This window comes from Mytilus galloprovincialis, chromosome 9 (assembly GCF_965363235.1).
Source record: "Mytilus galloprovincialis chromosome 9, xbMytGall1.hap1.1, whole genome shotgun sequence".
Lineage (NCBI taxonomy): Eukaryota > Metazoa > Mollusca > Bivalvia > Mytilida > Mytilidae > Mytilus > Mytilus galloprovincialis.
The window spans coordinates 58,189,465-58,204,795 of record NC_134846.1 but is presented as its reverse complement, the minus strand read 5'-3'; the positions used below and the strand labels follow the sequence as shown (position 1 = coordinate 58,204,795).

General features: G+C 34.6%; 1 protein-coding gene across 1 annotated transcript; it reads left to right on the top strand.

The window, feature by feature from the left end:
• Positions 1-699: 699 nt before the first annotated feature.
• Positions 700-14,462, top strand: LOC143045416 (uncharacterized). Its single transcript, XM_076217901.1, has 5 exons — positions 700-923; positions 10,318-10,386; positions 10,637-10,757; positions 11,275-11,315; positions 13,980-14,462. The coding sequence occupies exons 1-5, from the start codon at positions 755-757 to the stop codon at positions 14,138-14,140; spliced, it is 561 nt and encodes a 186-aa protein (XP_076074016.1). The 5' UTR covers positions 700-754; the 3' UTR covers positions 14,141-14,462.
• The last annotated feature ends 869 nt before the right edge of the window (positions 14,463-15,331 follow it).

The window sequence follows — 15,331 nt, the reverse complement described above, 5'->3', positions numbered from 1 at the left end:
AATTGCCTCAAAAGTGTTGTGAATCTTTTACATATTTTTTATTACCACAAAACTCGGACCAAGTAAATTATGGGTAGCGTGACTAGCGTCACTTTTATCGTTCTTGAGGTATACCCCTTTATACATTTAATATAGCGGGGTCCGTTGAGCAAACAAAAATCATTCAAACACATGAGCATTCTTCGCATGTGTTGAGTTAGACTTGAAAAAAAGGAAACACTTTTAAGTCTTTTGTTTTTACTCAATTGATAAAAATGCAGCTGTGATCAAAGGGAGATAAATCAATCTTTATACGCGGTGCATTTAATTTACATGACTGGGTTGTGCAATAATAAAATTTCATGAACAAATAAAGCAAACAAGGTCACATAAAAGGTGAAATAAAAAAAGAAAAGAATGATATACAATTATTAAAACAGAACGAAAATACAACAAGCAAAGTATTTTATTATAGAAATCAAAATGTATTCTATTTTTAGGAAAGGGGGTTATTAACATGCTGTTTGGTGCAATCCTTATTAGGGATGGTCATATCTCTTGGCTAACGACTGTGTGTAGATTTAAATTGAAGTGTTCTATTTTATATTGCATATCACCTATAAATAGACCAATTGTGCATACAAGTATGCATGTAAACAAATATTTTTTAGTTGAAGAGCTCCCATCCCTAAATCTAAATTTAGTTAGGGAACTTTCCTACACACCTTTACATGATCAAGTCGTTTACGTATAATGCGTTAGGAAAACATTTGAAATGGCGACAGACAATCTTTCTAAAGGACTTCTGAAATTATTTCGGGTATTTAGTTTTCAATGTGGAGATACTGCATGTACATGGCCTACAGAAATATGTAACCGAGATCGTGAACCATTTACTGTTTGTAAGGGAGCGTCCCCTATGACATATCTTCAATCCAATTTTGGTAAGTCGTCATTTGTTTTCTGTTGTAACCAATTCCTATCAACATTTCTTAATGCAGCCGTCTCCTTGTCTTTTATCACCACAGAACGCCTAATTAAAACGATAATACAATGGAAGTGTCTAACGTTTATCTTTTTGTAGGCTTATTACTGTACAATTGTATCTATCACATTTTTCAATATTTAACACCATAAGGTATGGGAAAATCTGGATTCAGAGTTTTGGGGGTTTTTTTTTTGTCATCTGCTTGACCAGAATATTTTTTCCATCAAATTGGGGATCAGAATAAACACAAATCTCCCTCCCCCTTAATAAAGTTAAACTGTCGTTCCCTAAAAATCTAAAAAAAAAAGAAGCGCTGTTTGACATCCGCTGAGGTCAGATTTCAACCTGCCAACGTTGAAAAATCTTAACTATACCTTATTAAGACTGTTGGAGAGCCAGTAAAAAGAATGTTGGTGTACAGATGAAGATGAACCCAATTGTTTATACAAGAAGAAAAATTTTGAAGATATAGATGGACGGAACCAGAAACAAATAAGGCAGCGCAGGCCAAAAGAGAGAAAACGGATGCAAGATTTACACAAAAAATCCTCGAGTTAATTCATTACTCTAATCCTTAGATGAGTAACGGATTCAACCGCGTTAAATTGAGTGCAATATCACATTTCAAAAACAAACAATTAAATTACTCTTGAAACTTGGGGGACGACCATTTGATATTCTTGTGGGGGAAAGGGGGGGGGGGGGGCAGGAGGATTTGTTTTTGATCGGTTATTTATTTTTATAAACTAAGAGGACAGATTATTCATTTTCTGCACTATTGAAGCAAGATTTTTCATTTTCATTATAGCTAGGGACTGATTATTCATTTTCACAACTATATTTATGATATTCGAAAACATCCAATGTTTAAATGATTTGTTTATTATAAAAAATTCATGTATAGTCAAGTCATTATGTACCATTTAATCAGATTTAATCAGCCTCCTCTGCAGAAATGAATCTTTTATATTCCTAACTGTATATACATGTATTGCATACATACATAGCATTAAAGTTTTGTAATAACTAGCTTCTTTTTAAAGTATTGGCCAAGATATTCTGTCGAGCGGAGCGAGGCAAAATTTGTTTTGAAGAGTTTTGGAACCACTGAAGGCCCAAGAAGCTATAGAACAAATGATGCAAAATCATGCTTTCTGGGTGTTCCGAAGACCCTTTCATAATTTGAAAATGCAAGTTTTGTTTTAATAATTGTTTGACTATATTTTGGTCTCAAAGCAAAATGTATAAATTCAGTGGAAGACTTTCTAGGGACAACATCAAAAGACCAATGTGCATGATTAAGCAAAATTGGAATTCACATAGTTAAGTCTGTGGCTGCTGTTTTTTTTTTTTTAAATCATGATCAAGTTTATAACAAAATTACTAGATTATTAAGCCCCAGTCCCACTAGACCACGATCGCACCACGCTCACCGCGATCTAAATTAAATTCAGATCGTGGTGAGGTCGCGGTATGAGCGGCATGAAAATGTAAATTTTCGTTGCTTTCACGATGCTACTACGTCCTCATTACGCTTCTACAACGATCCCGTTACGATTATAACACGTTCTCATCGCGCTTATTCTGCGACCTTACTACGCTTATCAAGATCTTTCTACGGTCATCACTTCTCACTACGACCATACCACGAGTTATCCGATTTTAACACGATCTTACCACGCTTCTACGCTCTCAGCAATAACGTCAACATCGTGTTCCATATCAATACAGTATCATTCCTTCAGTTCTATTTCTCATTAATATGAACATTTCTCGAAAAAAATACAGTCATGCCACCAAAATCTACTAGAACACGTGGGCATGGTGTTAGGGTTAATGAAGAGGCAGATGGAGCTCTGATAGTAACGAATCTTGATCAAGTAGAGATGTCGGACCGACCAATCCGACCTAAATTACAACCTATTGCTGGTCCATAAAGCTGAAATGACGATATTTTAGTGAACGATAGTAGATATGAAATAGATATAGGAAGATGTGGTATGAGTTCCAATGAGACAACTCTCAATCCAAGTAACAATTCTTAAAGGTAACAATTATAGGCCAAGATACGGCCTTCAACACGGAGCCTTGGCTTACACCGAACAGCAAGATATAAAAGGCCCCAAAATTACTAATGTAAAACCATTCGAACCATTCGAACGGGAAAACCAACGGTCTAATCTATATGAAAACAAGAAGCATGGTTGAGCCGTTAGAGAAAATGGACAAGAAGTCCCAATTACATACAGACAAACAAAACCTGGAGAGAATTAATATATTTTATGGGAAAATGACAATGAGAATAATGGTCGTAGTATGAACGTAGTCAGGTCGTAAGAAGAGCGTGATGAGGACGGCAAGAGCGTGCTAGAATCGTACTATGGTCGTGAACAGCGTGGTATAGTCGTAGTGGAAGCGTAGTTTGTTTGCGGTGAGAACGTGATGATCGTAGTGAGGTCGTAATAACGTCGCAATGAGATCGTAGCGCAGTTTCTCCGAATATAATCACGCTTTCGCTACGCTCTCACTACAATGGTACAGCGACCTTTGCGATCTTAGTGCGCTCTCACTACGCTTCTACTATGACCTGATTTTGCCATCGTACTACGATCATCAAAATTTGCATTTTTTTTTCACAGATCGTAGTGCGATCGTGGCCTAGTGGGACTGGGGTATTACAAAAGGAATGCAACAGAATACAGAAGGGCAATCAATGAACAAAAGACAAATAAATTAGAAACATTGATCCTGAAAAATCAGGGCTATGTCTGAAGGAAACAGAACTTGCTTCTTGCAAGGCACTCGCCTTGAACACAATTTGATACGGAGACAAGCGTTTGGTTTTGAAATTTCATACATAAGGCATTTGTCTCAATGTAGTTATGGCCCTGTTAAAATAAAAGTGAGGTAAGGTTTCCTGAGACAATACACCTCAAGTTAAATGAAACCAATTTTCAGACATTTCAAGTATATTTAAAAAATATTGATACTTTTATTGTTAAAAAAATAAAAAAATTGGAAAGTGTTTCCAGATTTTTGTTGGGAAAAAAGATGAATTTATGAAGAATTTGGTGCCATCTCATACTTTCGATTAGACCTGCTGAGTTATTTATTTTCAATACATTGAAATTATTTTCAAAATCCTACTCCACCCCCCCCCCCCCCCCCCTCCAGAATATCAATTGGTCGTCCCCTTAGATAAATTACCGTGTACACAATCCTTTCCTAAAAGAAGAAATTATACCGTCGATAAGAAATTAAATTTAGGAACAAACAACTGTTGACCTTTTTTTTCATTCGAGAATGACTATATCATTAGCGGAAAGATACATTTGACCTTATATTGAACCGTAAAAATTCTAATACATTATACTTCAAAGCTGATGACCCTTTAAAAACTACAGGTAAAATACATGTATATACATATATATGGAATTGGAAACTCAAAACCTATATATAAATCATGGTTAAAAGGTGTTCCTTATGTAGCCATTCGTCGGATTCATATAAATAGAACCTACATAACAATGATTTATTACAACTTAATCTAAAAATTGTATGAGAAGTTTTGGAAAATGTAATCAATTATGACAGTTAAAACGTACGTTATTAAAAGTAAAATAGCAAAAATACCGACTTCTAAGGAGAATTCAAATGTACATGTACATGTACGTGTAAACATACTAGTGTAACCGCCTTTCAAGACACTCTTACTGCATCTATATATATATATTCAGACGTTTTATATATATTTTTATATTTAGTCTGTATCGAGTGATCTATTACGCGATCCGATTTTCCTTACAGCCTTACCATCAGGCAAACTATGTCTTTTTTTTAAAAAGCTTAGAGCTCTGAGTCTTAAAATAGTTAGAACCGAACATCATGTATCAAATTTAAAAACTTATTTGCCTCAGGGTATTGTTCCGATGGGGCTTATTTTGAAAGCTTCACCCCTTACCACCGGTGCAAAATCTATCAGATTTATGGATAGATGGAATAATATTCTCCACAGTAGTTCCATGAAATTGATGGATCTATTACACGCTGAAGCGTCTCATAAACATTTAAATTTACAACGTACTTATAACCACCTTTCCAACAAATCATGCCAAGAACTTTCCGGTCCTGAATTGCTCACCATCAACGAGCGCCTCCATGACATCTTACGCATTGAATCCCGGAAATTACACAACAAACAAGTGAATAAATTTAAATGAGACAGCGTACTTTTGGACACTGTTGTAAGAGAGCAGGCCACCTTAACTCCCAATCGTACCATCATTACCTGTAAAAAATCCCGGAATCGCCGATTCAGGAGAAGAAAAAAAAAAGCTGCATGAACTCTACAAACACTGTAGTCAATTTGTCTTCAGTTGCTTTGTCGGAGACCGAGACTAAGGTACTGTCAAAAGGTCTTAATTTTTGTCCCACGCCGGGCAAAATAGATTCTATACTTTTGGAAGATGACCTAGACAAGCTAGCAAGATCCCTCAGAATCAAGGAATATTTTTCTAAGAACACCTCAAAAAGTACCACTGATAGTGACACAAGTGATCTGGACTCCGATGACGACCAAGATGTCGATATCCCCAGATTCAGGAAAAAAGTTCATGGATTCCTAAACCCAGTAAATGTGCAACTTTGGAACATATAATTGACAAAATTAAATCCGACGTAACACATCTGTCCACTGCCACTTCCCAAACATTCAGCAATTTATTGTCTGAAGAAAAAGAAGCTGTGCGGAAACTTAAGAACAGAGACGACATTATAATAAAACCAGCTGATAAAGGTAGCGCTGTTGTCGTCATGGACAAATGTGACTACATTCAAGAGGCAGAACGTCAACTCTCTGATGAGAGATTTTATAAGAAATTATACTCTGACCCCACCTCTCAGTTCAACAAAGAGATCACCACAAACCTGAAAAACATGTGTGAACAGGGACATATTGATGAAGACGCATTTAAATATCTAAAACCTGAAAAATCAAAGCCCGGGCGTTTCTATCTTCTGCCAAAAATACATAAAGTCAATAATCCAGGTAGACCAATTGTTTCTGCCAATGACCACCCTACAGAGAAAATATCAGAATTTATTGACTTTCATCTGAGATCACATGTAGAAAATTTACCATCCTATATTCAAGACACAACACACTATCTTAAGAAAATGGAATCTCTGAACCCTCTCCCACCTGAAACGATCCTGGTCTCGCTTGATGTTACCTCCCTCTATACTAACATCCCCCATGACGATGGTATTGAAACCTGTAGGGAAGTCTGGAACTCTCGTCACACCTTACATCCACCAACTGAATGTCTCATCCAGCTTCTAACTTTGGTATTAAAATGCAATAACTTCACATTCAGTGGTGAACACTTCCTCCAAGTTAATGGAACAGCAATGGGAACAAAGATGGCCCCGTCCTATGCCAATATTTTTATGGGGAAATTAGAACAGAGAATTCTCAATTCATCTCTTCATCAACCCCTCTCTTGGTTCCGATTTATCGACGATATTGACATGAAGTGGGACAATACTGAACAAGAACTAAATTTGTTCATTCATCATGCCAACGATGCCCATCCCTCAATCAAATTCACATATGAAATATCTGATTCTAAGATCACATTTCTGGACACTACAACGAAATTGAGGGATGGAAACATATTTACTGATCTGTATTGCAAGCCCACAGACAAACATCAATATCTATCTCCTTTGAGTTGGCATCCCAAACACTGCACCAAGAGTATTCCCTACAGCCAGGCCATACGAATAAAAAGGATTTGCTCCACCAACGATATTGCAAAAAAACGTCTACAAGAACTTCGCGGTCACCTCAAACATCGGGGCTACAAAAGAAATTTTTCTCGTGCTAACAACATCAGCCGAGATGAGCTTTTACAATATAAAGACAAAAAGGTCAACAAGAGGGTGCCTTTTGTGTTGACTTACCATCCAAAATTTGACAACTTGTCTCAGCTAATCCGCGAAAATTGGAAAGAGATCGAAAAACATCCTAAACTATCCAAGATCTATCCCGAGCCACCTGTACTAGCTTTCCGTAGGCCCAAAAGCCTTAGACTTGCTGGTGAGAGCTGACTTATCCTCTCAAGCAGGCTCTTCATCTGGGGGGCTCTTGCAAGGGTTGCGGAAATAAACGATGTCTGACTTGCAAACAAATACTGGATACCCAGACTTTTATTAACAGTCACTCCACTGGTACAGAATACACCATATTTTGCAATGTTAATTGCAAGACTTCAAATGTTGTGTATCTCTTACAGTGTAAATGTGGTAAACAGTATGTTGGCGAGTCAGAACAGCCTTTCACAAACGAATGAACGGCCATCGTAGCGACTACCAATGCAAGCCAGACCTCCCTCTCAGTCAACATTTGAGATCCCCTGGCCACACTAAGGCAGATCTCAATCGACTGACCATTAAAATCATTGACCACAACTCTGCTTGGTCTAAGGAGGAAAGACAAGGTTTTGGATAAGGAAATTAACAACTTTGGCACCAAATGGGATAAATGAAAAGATGTAGTTCGACTCCATGTAGTGCTTCACATTTAGGTTATATTACTTATTATTACAGTTTCTGTTTCTATTTCTTAACCTTTCTCATCCATTAAATAAACTTGTTGAAGATACCCATTTAAATTGCTTAATTTTTTGAGGGATGTATAAGTACCTAGCAACGTTCTTCTAGTTATACCTATTCAAAACTTAATATTAAATTCTAACGGCTGTTTGTTCGCGATGTTTAAATACTCAGAGTCTGTTGCAGCTACCTTACTCTGTCAATTTAAAATATTTATAAATTTATATCGTTCAGTGCTGTCTATATAGTAATTTTATTGACGTAATCATTCTTGTACCATCATAATTGTCGTTCCTGATAAAGTTTTAGAGTTGTGCTAGTTCATATCATACATTATTATTTGTATTTAAAGCATATATTTGAATTCTGTTGTAATAAGCCATATTACCTATGTCATGTCTAATAATTTTTACAATGGTGCAAGCGTCTTAACTGATGTTCGGTTTGACTTTTTTATTGTATAAATTTCAAGATTGTAACAGTTTAATCTAAGAACACTTAAAGATGATTCACTTAACATCAGAAACTCACCAAGAAGGATATCTGTTATCCGAAATATTTATAAATAATTACATTTATAGTTACCTTTTTTTGTATTTTGAGTTGTTGTGTACACTTTTTTAGGCGTTTATATATATACAACTCGTCTAAACATCAACCAAACAATGTTAGATCTGTAAATTTGCTTTCGCAATTTTTTTGTTCTTTCCTCGCCCGGATTCGAACCCATGCTACTGAGATATCGTGACACCTAATCGCCTGCACTGTAGCCGTCCCGCTAGACCACACGACCACATGGGCTTCACAAAAATAAAGCTTTCAGTGGCCGTGTGTTACCTTTCCTCGTCAGTTTTAATCTAGTGGCGTACTACAGTACATGATATATAAGGCATGGAGATGTTATTGTTACAAATCAGCTCAATTATCTATAGTAAAGGATCCTACAAATTAATGCAAGATGCAGTCACAGAAAATAATTATATTTATAAGTACGTCTGAGTCGGTGACATCTCTACAACAGATTTATCATATATATATATGAGGATAACGGAACACTTCTTTAAGATGGTATATTGTACCAAACATCTTCACTAAAATTAATTTGGTTCGTTTGATTTTCATAAAATTTTTACAAAATGTGTACTACCTTAAGTGTCTCTTTTAAATTTAAATATCCTTATTGAAAATTTCATTTTAAGTTCATTAATTTTTTTAAAAGTATTTTGGGCGTTATGATAAATGAATAATATGTCTTGTCATACGAGTCTATATATGGCAAGCCGTTATCGTCAAAGTATAATGTTTAAACCATTTTTCGAAGAAAAATACAAATATATGATTTATAAATAAAAATGAGAATTGAAATGGGGTATATGTCAGAGACAACAACAGACTAAAGAGCAGACAAACAAAGGCCCCCAATAGGTCTGCAATGCAGCGAACAAATCCCGCACCCGGAAGTGGGTCTCTGCTGGCCCTAAAAATGTGTACTAGTTAAGAAAAAATAGTTACATACTAAAACGTATATCCAAATTACAGAAAGTCTGAAATAAACAATTAACAATGCATTGACTTGATAACATATATCAGTATTTCGTGTGCATTTTAGTCTTGACGTCATCTTATTTTACTTTCAGTGTTGACATTATCTTCCCTTTTTAGATAAACACGCCTAGCACATGCGTTACTCATTTCCAGCAGGTGATTCAATTGATGTTCACACGAGGTCATATTATTCACTTGCAAGTCAATAATTTATCAGCGATGTTTTTTGTGCTTATTTTGACAAATTTGATCCTAAATAGCTGCTTATAACGTTATGTTATTTCAAAATGACGCATTTATTAGTACATGAAACCGTAAATCCTAGCTAATCGTAGCTAATGCCCCTTTAAAACATATGTTTTCTAAAATAATTTCCTTGATACACAAAAACAGTTAATAAGGTTCGAGATCCCTCTGAAAAGGTTGACCTAAGCTGAATTTGGCCAAGAACGTACGAGATTCATATATTTAGTGTTGTTTTCATTTACTGTCCCTTGATTAATACCGCTGCATGTAGTCCCCGGCGCGTTCGTCAGTTTACAAGTCAATGCCTTGGCTCCAACATAATAATTAAAAAGAGGGACGAAAGATACCAAAGGGACAGTCAAACTCATAAATCTAAAACAAACTGACAACGCCATGGCTAAAAATGAAAAAGACAAACAAAAAACAGCACACATGACACAACATAGAAAACTAAAGAATAAACAACACGAACCCCCCAAAAAACTAGGGGTGATCTCAGGTGCTCCGGAAGGGTAAGCAGATCCTGCTCCACATGTGGCACCCTTCGTGTTGCTTATGTGATAACAAATCCGGTAAATAGTCTAATTCGGTAGGTCACATTCATGAAAGGGAAGGGGATTGTAGTTACGACGTAAGGAACATATCCGATATCATATGTGAAACGGTTATTCCTCTTTGATCATTTAAAAAAATCACTTCAAAAGTCGAGTTTCACTAACAGGCAAATTTGGTCTTATATGAATCTGGCTATAATTGTTAAATGGTAACTTTTGGTTACTTAGCGACTTTCTTTTTACGTATTTATATATCCCTGGCTTTCAATTGTTTAGGTGTTGGCCTTCTTGATGAACGTTAATACGTTTTTTTTCATAGACAATTTAAAATGTACCTGGTATGACTTTTATGGAACTCATATAATAAAAGCATTTTTATTTTTCCTACAGATGAACATTTCAAAAGCCTATGCAGGAATTTTACAGAGGAGATTCAACCAATAAATAGTTATTCCTATGGTAAGCAGCTTCATCGTTTTCAACTTTAAAATCATTAAGTTTATTCTCATAAACCCCTAGAAAAGTATTCTGGAAAACAATTTATTAATGTATTTTTTTTATAACAACTTGTACATGTACTTACATGCCCGACTGACTGACCTTTAGTTCATTCTTTGAATCAATCATTTTAATTTTATGTTTATGTTCTTTTTTCCCCTTTTATTTTCACTCGATTTATATCTAAGGTTACTTTTTTTTTAATTTTCAGCCTACTTATTTTATGGAAGTATCATACTAAATGTTTTACTGTTATTACTAACCATGTGTTTAGTTATCCGTTTTGTGCAAATGAAACAACAAAAGCACACACGTTCGAAGGAGAAAGAGAGGTAAGCAATAACAAAATTCATGTGCATGTTTTAACTTTCTAATTAAAAAAAAAAGATATAAAAGTTTAATTTTCACCATAATGTAGTATGAAATATTTGAGATACAATAATATCGCTTTACTACAGAAGTAATCATACTAGGGCAGAGGCAACAAGCATATGACAATGCTACAAGCATGCAATTTGGAACAAAGCTTTGTCTAGTATTACTCTTCGATGTCAGATAGGGAGGCAATCTGAAAAAAATAATCAATCAGTTAATTAGATGGCGTCTAGACTAAAATACATACAAAACGAATTAAATATTATCGAGCCCATACCTCTAAATTGTTTATTATATTCTTTTCATAGTTTGGATAAATGTTTTAGGTTGTTATAATAAATCAAATATTAGAATTTGAGTCAAATCGGTGAACATGAATGAACAAATGGAGTACTTGGTATATTTGCATATAAATTCTCAAACAACAATGGTAATATTGTATAAAAAGTTATACGTATTTTTTCTTCATTTCAGTGAAAATCAAGTGAAAAAGCCTGGAATTACCAGTACTATGTGTAAGTACACGGCCGACACTCGGCTAACCGAGAGGTTGGTCGGTTGGTCTGTTAATCGGGTTGGCTAAAGTCTGTTAATCAGGTGTTATCGAGAAAATCTTTGAAAGTTCAGCATGGTTCATTGTATAACTTTCTAAATATATTTTCATCATAAAAAGTATTCATATCTAACAAAACAATTCAATGTACTGAATTCAGTGGTGTAATTATTATTTTTCTAGCTTCGATGTACGATCTATAAAATGAAAAGGCGGGTTACTCATCAATAAATTTATACACATTTTACATACATGAAATGTACACAAAATGACACATTGGTTAAATTTACTCGCATTCAATATTTTGAACATCGAAAAAAGAAAGGCATTATGTTTGTTAACCATATTGATATCATTGTGTGAAAAATCTACACGAAAATCTGTATTTTGATGGCATAAATCAATCTTTATTTAAAACCTGGTCTATTAATGGGTCGGATGTATAAAACCCGGTCTGTTATTTGGTCTGTTAAGAGTTATGAATGGCAATAAAAGTATAATTTTATTGCTATATGGGGTGTTATCGGATCAAAATGAGTAGGCTCAAGACGAGCGGCTAAAATATACGAAAACAACACATGAGCAATGAAACATAACATATACGGAAACAACACATGAAATTGAATCTTGATAAAAATAGTTTCAAAAAGTGTAATATTAAAGTAAATTAATATTAATTTCATCCAAGAATGATCGCATATATCATGTTGATTCTGTTTAATTGTCATGAATGACACAAATTTGTCATCTACATTGGTAACCAGTATATAAGTCAGAGATGAACGTCGTAATGTAACTAAACATCAGTAAGTTAAATATATTGGGATGACAAAATATGAAAAATAAAGAAAGAAAAATGAGTGAGATAAATAAAATGTCGAAAAAAATGACATAACAATTTAAAGAATACAGAAATGAACAATACCCCCAATCCGAACCCTCATGGTATACACGAGAATCTGGATGGAAACGCAAATATAGAATAATATGTAAGGACAGTAGAGAGTGATACATTGCTAAAAACGAGAGAAAAATAATACTTGTTTAAGAATACACACATGAAACACCGATGGCTGTTGAAACAGTTACGGATTGCGATGTACTTATATTGGTGACAAATTCTAGAAGTTTACATTCGGACAACTATGGTGGCAGGTTAATGCCATTTTGCGTTTTAGCGCTTTAGCGTTTTCGCCTTACATATTCTATATGGCGAAAACGCGAAACCGATTTCTCGTTTTCGAATTCGCGTTTTCGCGATTTCGCCCTATAAAATATGAAAGGCGAAAACACGAAATGGACTTCACCGACCACCATAGACAACTGCAGTTCTCCTCTGCACTCATGTAGAAAGGAACTAAACGGAATAAAATGAATTGAAACTTAAATTAACCAAATGTAGCTGCATTCGCTCCTTTCCGTTTACTTCTTTAGAGTGATTTGTAAACAACAAATGATTAAGTAATAGAAGACAACAACCAATTGGATGATGCTGACGAATTAGGGTTTAACGTCCAGTGACAAATATCATGTTCATATGTGAACGAGAACACATTATATGTACCATGTGTTGTTTTAGAAAGACATTTTAAGTCGGAATTGAGAACGTGCTACTTCGAAACACACAAAAATGAAGGCCGATTGAAAACGTCAATGAAAAATTCATGCATATTCCAGGGGCCAATCCATATCACGCTATATTGAAGTGACACACCCTTCAATAAAATGCAAAGAAAGTCAAAATAAAAGTGCTCTTTCTAGGATACTGTGGCACCGTATTGTCATTTTTCTTTACTCAGGAACATCTCATTCTTAAATTTTTTCAAGGGGAAAATATAAAGGAAGCAAAATTATTGTTGTGGCTAAATAACTCTTAACTGACACAATTTCAATTGTCCAAGCCATTAACAGACTTTATTCCCATAATTTTCACTAAAACGTGGTATTATTCACGTTATTTTACAATTATGAAATATTTACTAATGTCAGTTTATTTTTTTAGAACCAGAGTACTATTTTTTGTCCTTTGAATGATATCTAAATTTGTTTGTTTCGACTTTTATTATAAAAAATGCTATGCGTATAAGCATAAATACTACATACTTGCGCGACGCCTTTTAGTTTTACTGAAAACTGCGCAGAGTAAGAAATGTTTTTACAAGTGCAAAATGTTCTATGATAGATATCATTTTGTCAGACACTTTTCTTTTTTTGATTTTGTTCTTATAATATGACAAAAATCTGTATATTTAATAGAGTTTAACATTAAATTAAGCGTTTTACTCTTTAACAGACGTATAACCAACCCGATTAACAGACCAATCACCCATATAGCCGCATACGCAATATTGATTAACCGACCAATCTCTCGGTTAGCCGAGTGTCGGCCGTAGAGTACGTCTGGGTGTTTTTAAATATCACTTATGTGGAATTGCTTTTCATTAAGGCTGTTCAATTGGTAAGATGATTTGTGTTTTAAAGTTTGAAACTCAAATATATATTATTTGTGTGTGTGTGTTGCTTATATAATAAGGTCACTATACATAGGTGATAATATGTAGAAAATGATAAATAAAAAGGGAAATAGATATATATTTTTAGTTTGGTTCTTTTCTTTTTTTTTTAGATCTCAACAGTGAAGAAAAAACTTTGAATACTATACATCCAACGGAAGACAGTGGGAAGTTGCTTCTGAGCAGCAGTCATGACAGTTATGATTTAGAAAGTCGACAGTGTTCGTGCTGTCTCTCAGCTACCTCTACTAGCACTGAACCAAAAAGTGTATAAACATTGCTCAAAGGGACTTTCAATGTCGCGTTATTTTACCGGTGGAATCGTCATTTTAAGATATTTGAGAACATTTATAGGTATATGAGAAATGATAACCACAACAGTTGAATTTAAATGTTCATATTGGGTTTTTTGTTTTTTTTGTTTTGGAGGGACGAGAGAAGTTTTCGCGATTTATTCAATGAAAAGATTCTTGTGTTGATATTGAAAAACTTATATGCTGTAAAACAATTTGATTTGAACATGTTTAACAATGATAGTTTTCTGTTCCAAAATGCAGGGTATTTAATAAAGAGATAACATTAAGTTTTTAAAAAAATTTGAATTTCATCAATATACAATATGACCCCCGTTTTGAAGGTTCGGCGATTGATTTAAAAACCATTTAGGGTTTTTTTTTCCAAGTCCTTGACTTTTTTATATATCTTTTGTCAACATTATGTTTTACCTATTAGGTCGGTCTGTGAATAATACATGATTTTTTTTTACTGTGCCTTGTACATGAAATCAATCTTACTTTCAAAAATACAGCTTGGCTTTTATTGATCAAGGCTATATTTTGATAAGGTGTTGTTGATTATACCTCATCACGTGAGTGTCCCTTTAAACCGATTTCATTCTAGACAAATCCACAGACTTCAGAAAATAGATTGACCCATGAACGTGTTTTTAATTAGGGGCCAGCTCAATCCCGCCTCCGATGCGAGATTATCTCGCTATGTGAAAGACGAATTGGTGGTATTGGGCTAATTTCTGGTCTGTGGTCGAGTTGTTATCTTTATGGTACATTTATTGAGACAGGCGCATATATACATAATGTGGCGGGGTTAATCATGTTAGCGGGACCCCAAACCTCCCAATAGCCTTTGACAGTGGTGAAACAGTACAACAGAAGAACGAACTATTAAAATCAGTTGATATAGGCTAAACTCATCAGATGGATACGCATAGAAATACATCTAACAAAAAACACAAAGTACTCGCAGTTACTGACAGCTAGTTTAAAATACTAACAAGTAATAAAAAAAACCATGCATCTTAGACTAAATTATCAATCAGTACACATCCAACATCCAATGGATTTAGTTTAAAGAATCATAAACACTGAGAGAAAAACATGACCTTGTGCAAAGCCAAGATATCGACAGATTATAGATTCATGAATGCTTATATGTATATAACAATAAT